Source organism: Sceloporus occidentalis, unplaced genomic scaffold (genome assembly GCF_023333645.1).
Source record: "Sceloporus occidentalis isolate IW3139 unplaced genomic scaffold, rSceOcc1.0.p SCAF_160, whole genome shotgun sequence".
In the NCBI taxonomy this organism is placed as follows: domain Eukaryota; kingdom Metazoa; phylum Chordata; class Lepidosauria; order Squamata; family Phrynosomatidae; genus Sceloporus; species Sceloporus occidentalis.
In genome coordinates, this window is record NW_028317140.1 from 1,197,755 (window position 1) to 1,212,248 (window position 14,494).

Here is a 14,494-nt window from a genome sequence, read left to right on the forward strand (position 1 = left end):
TCCCTATAATATCCATGATCATATGATAAATAAGACGAGCTTCCAGCTGGATACAGGGCGAAGCAGCAACTGTGGAGTTAAAACGCCTGTAAACTCAAGCCAGCCGTAGGCTTTTTTTTTTTTTTTTATATAAGCCAAGCGTCATGGGAGTTGTTGTCCCACAGCAGTTGGCTGCTGCCCGTCCTTCCTGTTCCGACGCATTTCTACAATAATTGGTGGCTAACGTTAACTTACAGCCCCTAGCCATTATTACCCACCGGGCAGAACACCATAATCAGCAGCCCCTCTCCCAATGCTTAGGGACCGGCAAAAGTCTTTTTGTGCAATGGGTTCATCGCCGAGCTGGTACTTCATGGTACTTTGAATATGAAAGAAGAAAAATATGGATAAAATAAAAAAAATCCAGAATAATTTGTGTGGAACGGTTAAGAATTTAGGAGAACACTTCTGATATCAGAATCTGATTGGAGGTTACGTGTGGGAGGCGGAGATCCTTAAAATACACGATGCAGAAACCGTCCCATGATTTACGGATTCACAAAAAAAAACAAACCAAAAAACTCCTTTCAATCGACGAAAATCGTGGAGACTCCGACACTCAGACTGATAAAATCGGGACTCAAAACAAGGAGGATAAGATTGGCCTCAAAACGGGAAAAAAAACATACAGTCCAAACGAGGTCGTTAAAGAGGTTTCCAGCTTTTCAGCTTAAATCTTCCATGTTTAGGGTTACGGGTGTGTGGAGCTCGGGAGGGCTGTACATTTGTTCATTTGGGGCATCGGCGAAGGTGCTACATGTTGTCGATGTTGAGTGCCGGGTTGCGTTGGCTCCGGTCCTCCGTGCCGCTGTCCCCGTCCTGTATGATGACCGTATCTTCATCTCCAAGCCTCTGGCTGGTGAAGTTATTCATCTCCAGGAGGCCGCTGGGTTCCACCACCACATTGGAGCTGGAGTGACAAGGGATGGGATACTGAGGGATGGTCTGAAAGTTCAGAGGAAAACAAAGACTTGTATGTACCCACGACGGCATCAAACAACTCATTCTGTTTCAATTAGCACAAATAATCATGTCCTACGTTCACCGCGAGAGATGTCTCTTTGCCAGCTTTAATTTTAATATCTGCCTGGGTGCTCAGAGCCGGACACACAAGTCCTGGCACGGACCCATGGTGCCAAATGGCTACTGCCACATCAGCCAGAGGTTACGCGTGACCTTCGAAGCAATCACAACACGGAAATTCCGAGGGCCAGCTTTCAACATCCTACGCTCTACACAACACCTGTGGACCATACCATTATAAATAATAAAGGGATTTATAGATCCTAATGTCTGTCCCAGAGGAGACCGTACCATAGATCCGCCGATCCGCCGATAAGAGACGGGACATATATAAAAAATGGAATTTGAGGCTTTCTTTACGGGTAACTTTATGCCAGTCGAGCTGTGTCTAAATTTGATGCAACGGCCGGGGTCACATTGGCCGACGGGCGGCTTTGTAATTAGAAGCTACGTATGGCTGACCCGCAATCGAATTTAAGATGAAACGCCTCTGACGGCCCAAACTCACCCACTCTTTTGAATGTACTTTTTTGGAAGTACGGGGGCTTCTCTATGTACTGCTGGGTTCTGCAGAGGATAACGCGTGGCTATTACGCAGAACAGTAAACGGGAATCGTGATGCTGGGGGACGTTAGGAAAGTAAAACATATATATTACCTGGATGATAATCTCAGAAGGCACTTCTTCGGTTCTCTTTTGCAGGACGTTTTGGATCTGGATGATTTGACTGGCGACCGGCACGTCGACTTTCCTGGTTAGCGGAGGAGGAGGCGGTAAAGGAACAGGAAGGGCGCCAGCGGGCGCAGCGGTGATTATGGGGGCTGGGAAACATTTGGGTGGAGGGGGGACCGTAGACGTGACGGTGCTGGATACAGGTAGCCTTGTGGCCTGTGTGGGTATGGACCCCTCAGTTAATACTGGCATAGGTTTAATGATGGGGGTAACTTTGCTTGGAGGGTCCACAATCATAGGCTCAACGTTTGGGTCGATATCTGCCTCCATCATCGACATTTTCAAGATGTCCGATACAGAAGGCTTCTCCGTCACCATGGATGAGGGCAGGATGCTGGCGACTGCCGGGGTGAGTTTGGGGAGACACTCGCCAACTGTAGCTTTGGACACCATAGGAGGCTGATGCCCCTCGAAGGTGATCTTGGTGACAGCGGATCCTTGCGACACTATGGATTGGGGTACCTGGAGGAAGAACAAAAAACATTTAAAGCCATTAGGACTAAACTATGGAGACGGAAAGAACCGCAAGTCATTTGCCAGCAGATCGGCCCCCGGCTAGTCTACCTGTTCCTCCTGCTGGAAAGACTCAAACCTTAGTCGTTGGTCTAGATTCAGGAGCCATATGTCTAAATCCCTTCACTGTATTATCCTCTACCACCTCTGCTAGGAGGCTGTTCCACTTATCTACCACCCTCTCAGTAAAATAGAAATTAACTTCACGCTGCAGAACATTCTTTGTAGAAAATGGCCCATTTTACACTAACTGCTCAAAGTAATTTTTTTTAATTTTTATTTTTTCCATTTAGCCCAGGCGGCGCAGAAACGTCAGAGTACACCTTCAGGTGGTGCTAATGTGCACGGGGGGGGGGGGGGGGTTACCTGTGTTGTAGACGTTTTCTCAGAAGATGTTGCCAGCTGCACCGGGGTCTGGGACACCTGCGACGGCACGTAGATCTTCTGCTGGCCCTGGACATGCTGCAGTTTGGGTAACTGTTGGGTGGTCTTCACCGCTAGCACCTGCACCACGGTCTGCTGGGGCTGGGACACCAGGGAGGGCACCTGTCTCTCCTTAACCAGCATGTGGCGCTGTTGGACGCCGTCCTGCGACAGGGGGCCGATCCTCTGCTGGCGGATAGACAGCTGGGCGCTCTGCTGGATCTTGTGCTGGATCTGCTCCGGCTGCAGCTGGATGATCTGCTTCTGCTTGGTCTGTAAGGACTGCACGGTCTTCACTTGGAGGTGAGCGCCTTCCTGGTGCAGGTGGATCTGCTTCTGCTGCTTCTGGGCCAAGGCAGACCTGTAGAAGAGTCCTGTCTGCGGGTCCAGGGTGTCCATCTCTTCGACCTCTCCTTCCTCCGTAACGGTCTCCTCCGTTCTCCTGGCAAAAGCTGCGTGGCTGCTCAAAGCCTTTGAGACCAAATAAAGCCAGAAGGTACAAAAACTATCAATAATCGAATATATAACATAAAATAAACCCACGGAATGACCCAGTGTGACCCTGGAAGCGAAGGAGCCAACAAGGACATTAGCCAGAAGAACGTGGCTTCAATTACGGCTGAATAATGACAGTAAGTCTAAAGAAAATAAGCTTTAAAACTGCTGCGAGACACCAACATGCAGCACGGTATGCAAATTAACGGCTTGCATACGGGGTTCATTACGTTTTTTTTCCCCTTTTTTAATTTGTTCATCCGTCATTCTAGGTGAGAATAAATAGTTTATGGGTGGCTACAGCTTGGCCAGCGGACGGGATCAGAGGAGGCTACCTGCTGCATGAGATGAGTGATCGCTCCCGCCGATGACGTAGGGATGGACTTTACGACCACGGACGTCTGCGCCGCCGACTGAGACTGGGAGACGTGCTGCAGTAAGGTGCGGGTGGTCTGCGAGGAGTGCAGGTGCTGCGAGGGGTGACTGACTTGGAGGAGAGAGGCGAGAGGCACTTCCCCAGAGCTCACGGTGGAGGTGGACGCCACCTGGCGGACTTTACCTATAGGTGAAGAAACAGTATATCGATGAGGTCCACCTTGAAAGTGCGCCTATAGTCTGTATTACTAAATAAAACGGCCCAATAAAGATTGTAGTGGCCGATGTATAAGTTCCCTATACATCCAATTGACCGTACCGGACTATTTAGTCAAAGGGGAGACTTTTTATTGGGCTAACAGAAAACCATGTAAAGTAACAAACTTTCCGCATCTTAGAGGTCTCCTCTTCACACAGAATGATTCAATTTGAAGAAGAGACGTCCGAGGTCCTGAAAGTGTAGCGGTTTCTATGTTAGCCCAATAAAAAGGTATCTTCTCACATTGAATACATACTTAATAAATCAAATAGTATTTTGATCACAATGTTAGTACGTTAAATATCTTTCATTTGCTTTAAAAATGTTGCCATATTTGACATAAAACTTGAGACATGGGGTCTCTTTTGCTCAGTGCTCTACTCTTTATGAGACTTGGTCTCATACCGGTTGGAAGGATGTTGAAGGCAATAAGAATTGGTCACCGACCAAGAAAAGGAAGTTCTACTCACTCTAATAGCACACGAAGTGTTAAAATACTAACACAAATTTTAAGATGTAATAAAGCGTTTAATCAAGTGATTTAATATAACGGGACGCCGGGAGATCGTCCAGGTAATCATTAGGACTGTCTTTTGGCCTCTCGTTGCAGTAGGGATCCCGTAATTTAGAGAAAGCAGGCAATGAGAAAGAGGCGAAGCATTAGAAATGATATCTAAGGATTGGCCAAAAACCTCAAGAAGCCAATCTGGGAGAAAGAACGGATGACCTCTAGTCGTGACAATGTCTGTGCTCACCCGTGTTCTGCTGGAGCTCCATGAGGGCCTTAATGGTGGATGTGGCCGACTGAGACTCTCCAGCTATATCTTGGTATATGATGGTCGGACCCGTGTCCAACGCGATTTCATGCTCGGACCACTCCTGCCCTTGAGAAGCTATAACATGAACCACAGGCTGGGAATCGGAGCTCTGCGAGGACTCGGTGGAAGAGGAACTGCTTTCTGTGTCTTCCTTCACCTCCTGGATGGTGGCGCTTGTGGTCTCCACCACCCGCGAAGCCTGCTGGAGGGTTTCTGTAACCAGCTGCCTGGTCTGCTCGCTCATCATGGTCGCCTGGAACGTCACCGGCTTTGGTTTAATGAGGACCTAAAAAAAGAAAATTAAAAAAGAAAAGCACATTAAAGAAATTCTATTTTCTTCTTAGATCAACCAATGAAACGCAGAGCCAGGGATTATCCCCAATATCCAGACAACACAAAATCCTCTCCGTTACACGAACATCTTCTGCTGAATTCCTGGAAGATGCGTTACCCCGATACAGTATTCTAGAAATTAATAAATTAAGTAAAATAAATGAACAAAAAATGTTTTGTCTGAAACATCATAAGCTTAAGAGGAAACACCTTTGGTCGCTATGGTGATAAGAGTTTTGGTTTTAACTTCTTGATTTAACGAAGCATTGTGAAGGTCCAACATCAGTGAGAGTTTGGCTGGCCATGTATAATATGAAGCTAAATCACCGAGATGCCCTGTATAATGTATAGTTAAATCACCGAGATGCCCTGTATAATGTATAGTTAAATCACCGAGATGCCCTGTATAATGTATAGTTAAATCAGTGAGATTTCTCCATTTGCTCCTTAGTCACTGAACTATACATGATGCCGGAGGAACCTACCCGTTAATAAATATACCGTATTTGTTTAAGAGGCGGCATACCTGCGTCTTCCCCTGCTGCCCGTACACTATCTTGGTGGGAATGATTTTGGCGGCCGGCTGCACGGCAGACGCCATGCCCTTCGGTTGGGTAACTATCATCTTGGTGATGGGTCGGGTGGCTGTGATAATTGCTGGCTTGGTTCCTGCTGGCATCGCCTGCAAAGCCTTTTCACCCTAGAAGAAGAAGAAAATATAAAACAGAAGAAAACTTTATTGCTGGGACACAAAAACAATCCAACATTCTCAGCGGTGGCTAAAGGTGGCGTTTGGGTTTGTTGAATCATTTGACGAGGAACCTCAATGCTTTAATGGTGGGCATGACTTACCCCAGCGTTCAGCAGCGTGGTAACCACATTTTTGCCCGGGAGTCCCTGGATGGTCGCCCCTTTGCCTGTCGTTTTCTGCACCACAATAACGTTCGGCTTTGACGTCATGGGAATGGTGGTGATCTTGGTGGTTGTGCCTTAAAGAGTTAAACCAGTAAAAGGTAACGTATGGAGAAGCCAGAACATAAGAAACAACAGATAGCCAGCAAACATTTGTCATGTGACACAAAAGCAGCCACTGATAGACTATTGCCAAAGAAGCTTTTTTTTTCCCTCTTTTAAAGCGATTAAACTATCAGAGGCAAGAATAAGCGGCAGATCCGGTTATTTGCTTTGCATGCTGCAGAGCGCAATTAATTTATCTAAGTGGAACAGCAGCTTTAACCCGCAATGCTTTTGCAGACACGTACCTGATACAATGTTGCTGCTGATGATTTTGCCCCCAAGACTAGCTAAGGACTTGGGCACCACGGTGATTATGCTTCCGCTGGTGGTCTTCACGTATGTTGCCCCAGGGGTGGCAGTCATTCGGGCGCTTAGGGCAGAGCTGACAGCCGGGCGCGTGTACGTGGCCTGAGTACCTGACGAGGGGGAAGAAATCAAGCAATCAACACAAGAGCACAACTATTAAACCGAACCCTCTGAATGCTGGTTCCAGCCTCGTTTTACGGGTGATAAGAAACCGACCGATCGCTTTCCTTCAACTGATATTTTGGGTGACTTTCCCGGCTCAAACACCACACTGAGCTGATGCTTTATGGCAATGCTAATGAAGTCCGTTCCTCCATAGACTTTCATTAGTCAGAGAGTCCGACTTGGTGATTAAGACTGAGCCATTCTATTGTTTCCCGCAGGCAGTATGATAAGGGGTCAGGTGGTTTTGTCTAATAGATCGTGGCTCAGATAACTTTTGTCGGAATATCCCCAATAGTGAAACTTTTTGGTTCAGGGAGATCTAAAGGACATATAAATCACATTTAACTCTTTGTAACCAAACAAAGACATAGCCAATGATAACCAACGAGAGAATGCTTACCACCAGGAGTGGTGACAAGTTTTGTTGTCATGATGGCCCCGTTGCTGCTGACCACCATGATGGGAGCATTGCTGCTGTTTGGCATCCCCGGGGTCACTGGCTTGGGGAGGATCTTACTGGGCTGGACCTGCTGAGTGATGATCTTAACGCCTGCATTAGAAAAATGAAAAATAAAGAATGGTTTGAGTCTCTCAGCAGGGAAAACAGGCAGATTAGACGGGCCAAACGGGTCTGATCTACCGACAGAGTCCAGGTTCCTGTGTTTCCAGCAGGGGCCGGATTTACTGAATAAAGCAGGCTGGGCTTATATTTCTGCTGAGAAAGTAGCCACGTGGTTATAAAACCTGCCACCAAAACGCATGACACATGATACGCGACGATATCGACCCACCTGACTCCTGCTTGATCTGAATGGTAGGTTTAACCCCAGGGGGCACCTGAGACTGCGGAGCGGTGGATGTGTGAGACACTGTAGCCGCCTGCGTCATCTGGGTGGCCGATTGTGGCACCTGGTGAACCTGGTTCTTTGAGGACTGCTGGTATTGTTTCGGAAACTGAGCCAAGATCTGCCCGGGGGAGGCCATAAAGCTCTTCGGAGAGGGGAGTCTGTTGGTCGCCACCTTGACTGCCGACGTTGAGACACCTTTAATGGAAGCAATCATTTCTAACTGTCGTGAAACATAACTCAGCGAGTGCCGACCTGCGGCCCCCGAAGGGTCATGCTTAACAGAGCACTGTAATCATGTAGAGAAGACAGTATATAAATCTCATTTTCATTATTTTTCATGTAGGTAAATTTCCATATAATGAGATTCTATAGACAGCCATGCGCGTATTTGCCTGTATGTAGCAGTGAGAAACCCGCCAGCCCGCGCGCTTACCCTGTGCCACTGTGGACATGACCAGCGATGGCGTAGAAGACACCACTGCGGTGACAGCCACGCTCCCGCTCGATGGAGTCTGTCCTACGGAAGTCTGCGAGGAGGCGACAACCGCAGGCGCTTTCTGGGTGGTGGACGTTATGACGGAGGTAGGAACCAGCTTGGTAATGGCGGCATAGTTGTGAGACTTCGATAAGATGTTGGGGACGAAAGTGGAGCTCGGAGAGGTCGTGACTATAATCACCTGTTACCAGCCAAGAAGGGGAGAAAATAAATGCTGTGGACGTATTTTAGGAACTATTTTACTTTAGGAACGATGAAATGCGCGACCAAAGGTGGCACATTCAGCGTTATCTCCTGCCAATAAGAGAGATAACAAGAATCAAGAGGATCCCAAGCTGTGGAACTTGGGCTACCTGCTCTCATATATATTATTTTAATCTGTAACCCCATAAAATAGACAATTTGGGGGATAACCCCCCCCCCCAAAAAAAAAAACTATTATAGTTCACTCTAAACAGTAATAACTCTGCCCACAGGCAGCACTGACCTTCTGCGTGGAGGTATTCGTGGTTTGCGTGGTGGGTTTGGTGAAGGTGATCTTCACAGGAGACATGTGAGGGGGGAGGGAGTTGGCGATGCTCTGCATGAGGTTACTCATTTTGGGGCTGCCGGTAACCGGTACCGTGATGGTTTTGGACACTGGGGTAGGGGTTTTGGGGACATCCTTCAGGACCACAGGAGAGGAGCTGCTGGAGTTGGTACGTCTCCGTTTCCGCGGCTTCTCGTCGTCGTCTGAACAGTTGACGCCTGCAGAAGACAAGAAGGAAACGCGTAGGGTAAATATCCACCGACCGTGCTTTCTGCTGCACGGTAACGAGCCGACAACTTCCAAAGGAAGCCATGCGCAGAAATACGATGGACTCACTTTTAACATAGACCGTGCTGCCGCTCGGGAGCACCACGACGTTGGACGCAGGACTGGCCGGTCGCGGAGACTTCACGGTGGCCACGCTACCACTGGGAACCGGAGTGGATGTGGGAGTGGATGTTGTGCTAGTGTAAGAGTAACACACTACAACTGAAAGAGACAATAATTATAATCGACAATAGACATGGAGGAACATGAGTCTATATATATATAAATTATTATAAAAAAGCTATTTATTAAGATTTACTTTGGCTGGGGGGGCATGCAATAGAAGTTCCTTTTTAAAGTCCCCCCCCATGGCAAACTGTGGCAGAGCAGATTAATCTATAAAGTAAACCAAAAAATTTACTGAATTTTAACAGATTGATTTATTTTACTAAACCTGGCATATGAAAATTTTTTCTTGTTTTGTTGATCAAACCCTTCCCAGAAATTCTGCTTTCTGCACATAAAGATTTGTCTCGTTTGCATTTTCATAGGGAACGCTTAGTTGTCATGTGACACAAAACCAGATTCTGATAGGTTGTTGCCATAGAAACTGGAAAAGCTTCTTAACTGCTTGCGCTACCTCACATGCTTAAACCTTCCGAGGAAAGAATACATCGACAAAAAAAACCCTTTATAGAAGAAGAAGAAGAAAAAGCGTAATTCCCTTGGAAAGTTCTACAGAGCACCAAGGAGCTATTTTCAAAGTAAAAAAACTTTGGGGCGCGGATTATTTTTGCCGTTTTAGGGGCCGCACTCACCTTCCTTGTTGCCCGTCTCCGCGGGGTCGGGAAGGGATGAGTTGTGTTGTCCGGCAGCATTGGCGACGGCATTGGCGGCGGCTGTGAACGCGGTCTGCGGCACGAGCCGGGGCATCAGGGGCACCAACCGCCGTCCCTCAATGGACCACTCGGAAGAGCTGTTCGGACCGGACATGCTGAGAGCAGAGAGAACATTCGTCATCTAATCTAGAACATTCCCCAGCTTCAAAGGACAAAAATCTTGTCAATACTATCGTTTCAATGGATTCAAAATAAATGAAAAATATATTTAAAAAAATATTAGAATTTGCCGAAATTCCCACCTTTCTCATCGTCTCTCCAGCCGATATCCATTACACGTCATATACGTAAATTATAAAGCTCGACCAAAAACTGGCCGCTGCCCCCGCCGGGTTACGGTTGGGGAGCCACGACTTACTTGTGCGCGATGGTGGTGAGCCGTTCATCGTTCACCGCTCTGCGCACCTCCGCTCGGTGCCGCTCCGTCGAGATGCTAACAGAGAAGAAACGGGTAAAATGAGTCGCTCTGCGAGATCCTCGCAAGGCTGCGGACGAATTTTACCTCATTACATAACATAAGACGGGGGGGGGGGTTACCTTAATACTTTGGAGAGCTCCCCAAGCAGGTCCTTTTTCTCTCTGCTTAAGTCTCCTTGCGCACGGAGAGCGCTGATAACACCCGCGTACGCCTCCAGTTCTGAAAAACATGCGCAGACGCTAAACTATAAAAATTCTAATTTTCACACAAATCACCAAATTAAAAAAAAAAACAAAAAAAAAACCCAAACAACATTCATGAAGCCGGCAGCTGTCAGAGGAGTCGGCGGGTCCGAGTGTCACTTCAGGCCGGCCTAAATATACCCAGAACTTCATCCGCAAGCCAAGGGCGTACTCCGGCCGCCAGTGACGAGCGTGGCAAACTAATCACATGACCTCCATTCCTCTATCCTCTCGAACACCATCCCAAAACCTTTATTTTAATTTTGGATCGCATTTAAACAATGCGTCGCATTACAACCCCTCCACGTGAGGATGATGGGACTTGTAGTCGATGGCACAGGTTCCACAATATGAGGAGAAGGGAGGCCAACTCAACAGACTGAATAGGAACCAGATGGAAAATGTGCTTTCATGGGGAGCCCCATGAGAAATATATATTTTTCTTCTTAAAAGCCCCAGTAACATAACCCCACCCAGCGCTATATACAGTAATATAACCCCACCCAGCGCTATATACAGTAACATAACCCCACCCAGCGCTATATACAGTAACATAACCCCACCCAGCGCTATATACAGTAATATAACCCCACCCAGCGCTATATACAGTAACATAACCCCACCCAGCGCTATATACAGTAACATAACCCCACCCAGCGCTATATACAGTAACATAACCCCACCCAGCGCTATATACAGTAACATAACCCCACCCAGCGCTATATACAGTAACATAACCCCACCCAGCGCTATATACAGTAATATAACCCCACCCAGCGCTATATACAGTAATATAACCCCCCCAGCGCTATATACAGTAATATAACCCCCCCCAGCGCTATATACAGTAATATAACCCCACCCAGCGCTATATACAGTAATATAACCCCACCCAGCGCTATATACAGTAACATAACCCCACCCAGCGCTATATACAGTAACATAACCCCACCCAGCGCTATATACAGTAATATAACCCCACCCAGCGCTATATACAGTAACATAACCCCACCCAGCGCTATATACAGTAACATAACCCCACCCAGCGCTATATACAGTAACATAACCCCACCCAGCGCTATATACAGTAACATAACCCCACCCAGCGCTATATACAGTAATATAACCCCCCCAGCGCTATATACAGTAATATAACCCCCCCCAGCGCTATATACAGTAATATAACCCCCCCCAGCGCTATATACAGTAACATAACCCCACCCAGCGCTATATACAGTAACATAACCCCACCCAGCGCTATATACAGTAATATAACCCCACCCAGCGCTATATACAGTAATATAACCCCCCCAGCGCTATATACAGTAATATAACCCCCCCCAGCGCTATATACAGTAATATAACCCCACCCAGCGCTGTATACAGTAATATAACCCCCCGCGCTGTATACAGTAATATAACCCCACCCAGCGCTGTATACAGTAATATAACCCCCAGCGCTGTATACAGTAATATAACCCCCCGCGCTGTATACAGTAATATAACCCCACCCAGCGCTGTATACAGTAATATAACCCCACCCAGCGCTGTATACAGTAATATAACCCCACCCAGCGCTGTATACAGTAATATAACCCCACCCAGCGCTGTATACAGTAATATAACCCCACCCAGCACTGTATACAGTAATATAACCCCACCCAGCGCTATATACAGTAATATAACCCCACCCAGCGCTATATACAGTAATATAACCCCCCCAGCGCTATATACAGTAATATAACCCCCCCAGCGCTATATACAGTAATATAACCCCCCCAGCGCTGTATACAGTAATATAACCCCCCAGCGCTGTATACAGTAATATAACCCCCCAGCGCTGTATACAGTAATATACCCCCCAGCACTGTATACAGTAATATAACCCCCCAGCACTGTATACAGTAATATAACCCCCCAGCGCTGTATACAGTAATATAACCCCCCAGCGCTGTATACAGTAATATAACCCCCAGCACTGTATACAGTAATATAACCCCCAGCGCTATATACAGTAATATAACCCCCCAGCGCTATATACAGTAATATAACCCCCCAGCACTGTATACAGTAATATAACCCCCCAGCTCTGTATACAGTAATATAACACCCCAGCGCTGTATACAGTAATATAACCCCCCCCAGCGCTGTATACAGTAATATAACCCCCCAGCACTGTATACAGCAATATAACCCCCCAGCTCTGTATACAGTAATATAACACCCCAGCGCTGTATACAGTAATATAACCCCCCAGCGCTGTATACAGTAATATAACCCCCCAGCGCTGTATACAGTAATATAACCCCCCCCCAGCGCTGTATACAGTAATATAACCCCCCAGCACTGTATACAGTAATTTGTTTGGTCTAGTAGTTTGGAGCTCATAACAGAGCGGGAACTCATACAGACGGCTAATATGTTTTTTTCCTGAAATGATTATATTTTGGGGTAAAAACTACAACAAGATAACAGCGAGATATTTATGAAAATTGATTTATTAGGAGAATCAGATAAATACAATGTTAGGAGATCCCGTGTAGCCGCCCCTCCCCCACTCGCACTGCAAGCCTCCGCTGTCGTCGCAATGTTTACAAACTGCACAAGGCAAGAGGAAGCTATGGGATGACGTCAGTGGGCGGGGATTAGACCAGTCACTCATAACACTAGAAAGCGCGTGCGCAGTGAGTAGGACAGGGTTAAGAGACGAATAAGAGGGCGGAATGGAGGTTAAAATAAAGGAAAATGACCGATTGACTCACCCAGCTTGCGGAGGATCCTCTTGCATTCATCCCTGCTGAAGTCCAGGAGTGTTGGCCACACCACGGGCATCTTTACCCCTAATCCAGAGACCTCCCTCCCTGCAAGACAATGGCAGGTCTCTTAGAGGAAGCCTTTCTTGGAGAGATTTGCAAGCATTGGCAACTACTGCCTCCCAGAACTAGTGATGCAACTGCACATCATCCTCAGCCATCCAGTAGCTGAGTGAGAATGAGGAAACGGGTGGCAACCCAACCCAAGCTGGGTGCATCTTCAGCTACTTGGAACCGTGAAGGACTTCAGATAACAAAATTATGTTTTTTTCACATTGAACAGCATGCATGAGGTAATACGCGCGCAGGAAGCTGCATTTGCAGCTATAAATGATGTAATAAGCAGAGACCGGGGGGCAGCCCGTACCAACCATTTTACTGCAATAACCCAACTACAGGGACACAACGACAAATGGGTAGAGGCAGAAAAACGGGGCAGAAGGGGTAAAATACGGGGTACATTATCATGGATAAGGGGCATTAACAAAAAGAGGAGGTGACACAGGAAGGAGGGGGGCTTCTTAAGGAGCGCAAAATAAATGGGACCGGCGCGACTGGAAGAGTCCTCGGTGTTTCTGTCAGGTCCTCGGACCGAAACCCACCTCCCGGGGAAGGCTCGGTAGCGGGCAGCTCGGCCAGCACAAATCCGCTTGGTTTGATTGCGGCTCCCGCTGTCAAGATGGCGCGCCGGTGACATTGCGCATGCGCGGGGAAAGTCGGGAGTTGTAGTTGCCACTGCTGATTGGTGGATAGCTGAGCAGAGCTAGCGTATGAATGTGGTGTATAATGTTACGTACGGGGAGCTCTGGAAGGAAGCCGGAGAGGGACAAAAGAGATTTCAAGTGGCTGCAGCGCCCCTGCATTCTCTGCAGCCCTGGAGGTCTTATTGACTGGCTCCTGGTGATTGGGGCAAATCTCTCACCCTGATATCCCCTGAGACCCTCTCTCTGCCCCCCCGTTAGTACACTCAATATAAAGAAGAATTAAGTATGTTTGTTTACATTAAAAACATTACAAATATATGTAAAGAAATGAATGATTATAGTTTTATGTTTAGGCTGTCGCACAGATAAACTGCCGTCCTTCACTGTTAGTGTTCTCTGATGGATTTGCCCCTTTACTACCTGTTTGATCCTCCATCTTTCCCCTGTGTGTTTCCAGTTGCCCCTGTGCCTAGTGCTGGATGTATCCAGTTTAAAACTGGACCCCAGGGGTTGACGAGGGGGGCAACTGCCCCGTCTCAGGGTTTGCCACAGACATTAGCGTTCTCATACCTCCCAAGTGTCTGGAGTTTATTCCATAGAGAACGTTACTGGTTTAACTGGTTTAACATTCACTATGAAGGGCCAACACTATCTTTACATTATACAGGGGCCTATCTTTACATTATACAGGGGCCGGCGCGCTGATTTATCTATACATTACACAGGGTCGGCTCACTAATTTATCTATTCATTATACAGGGCTTATTACTGATAAATTCT

General features: G+C 47.2%; 1 protein-coding gene across 1 annotated transcript; it reads right to left on the reverse strand.

Annotated features, from left to right (window-relative positions):
• Positions 1–792: 792 nt before the first annotated feature.
• On the reverse strand, positions 793–13,029 carry LOC149279844 (BRCA2-interacting transcriptional repressor EMSY-like). The gene is made up of 17 exons (XM_089500838.1): positions 12,960–13,029; positions 10,075–10,174; positions 9,896–9,970; positions 9,457–9,632; positions 8,708–8,860; positions 8,330–8,589; positions 7,780–8,023; positions 7,290–7,541; positions 6,899–7,048; positions 6,273–6,443; positions 5,863–5,999; positions 5,537–5,710; positions 4,615–4,963; positions 3,561–3,784; positions 2,674–3,201; positions 1,720–2,256; positions 793–984 (listed from the first exon to the last, which is right to left on the reverse strand). Exons 1-17 carry the CDS (start codon positions 13,027–13,029, stop codon positions 793–795), a joined length of 3,792 nt encoding a protein of 1,263 aa, XP_089356964.1.
• Positions 13,030–14,494: the final 1,465 nt, after the last annotated feature.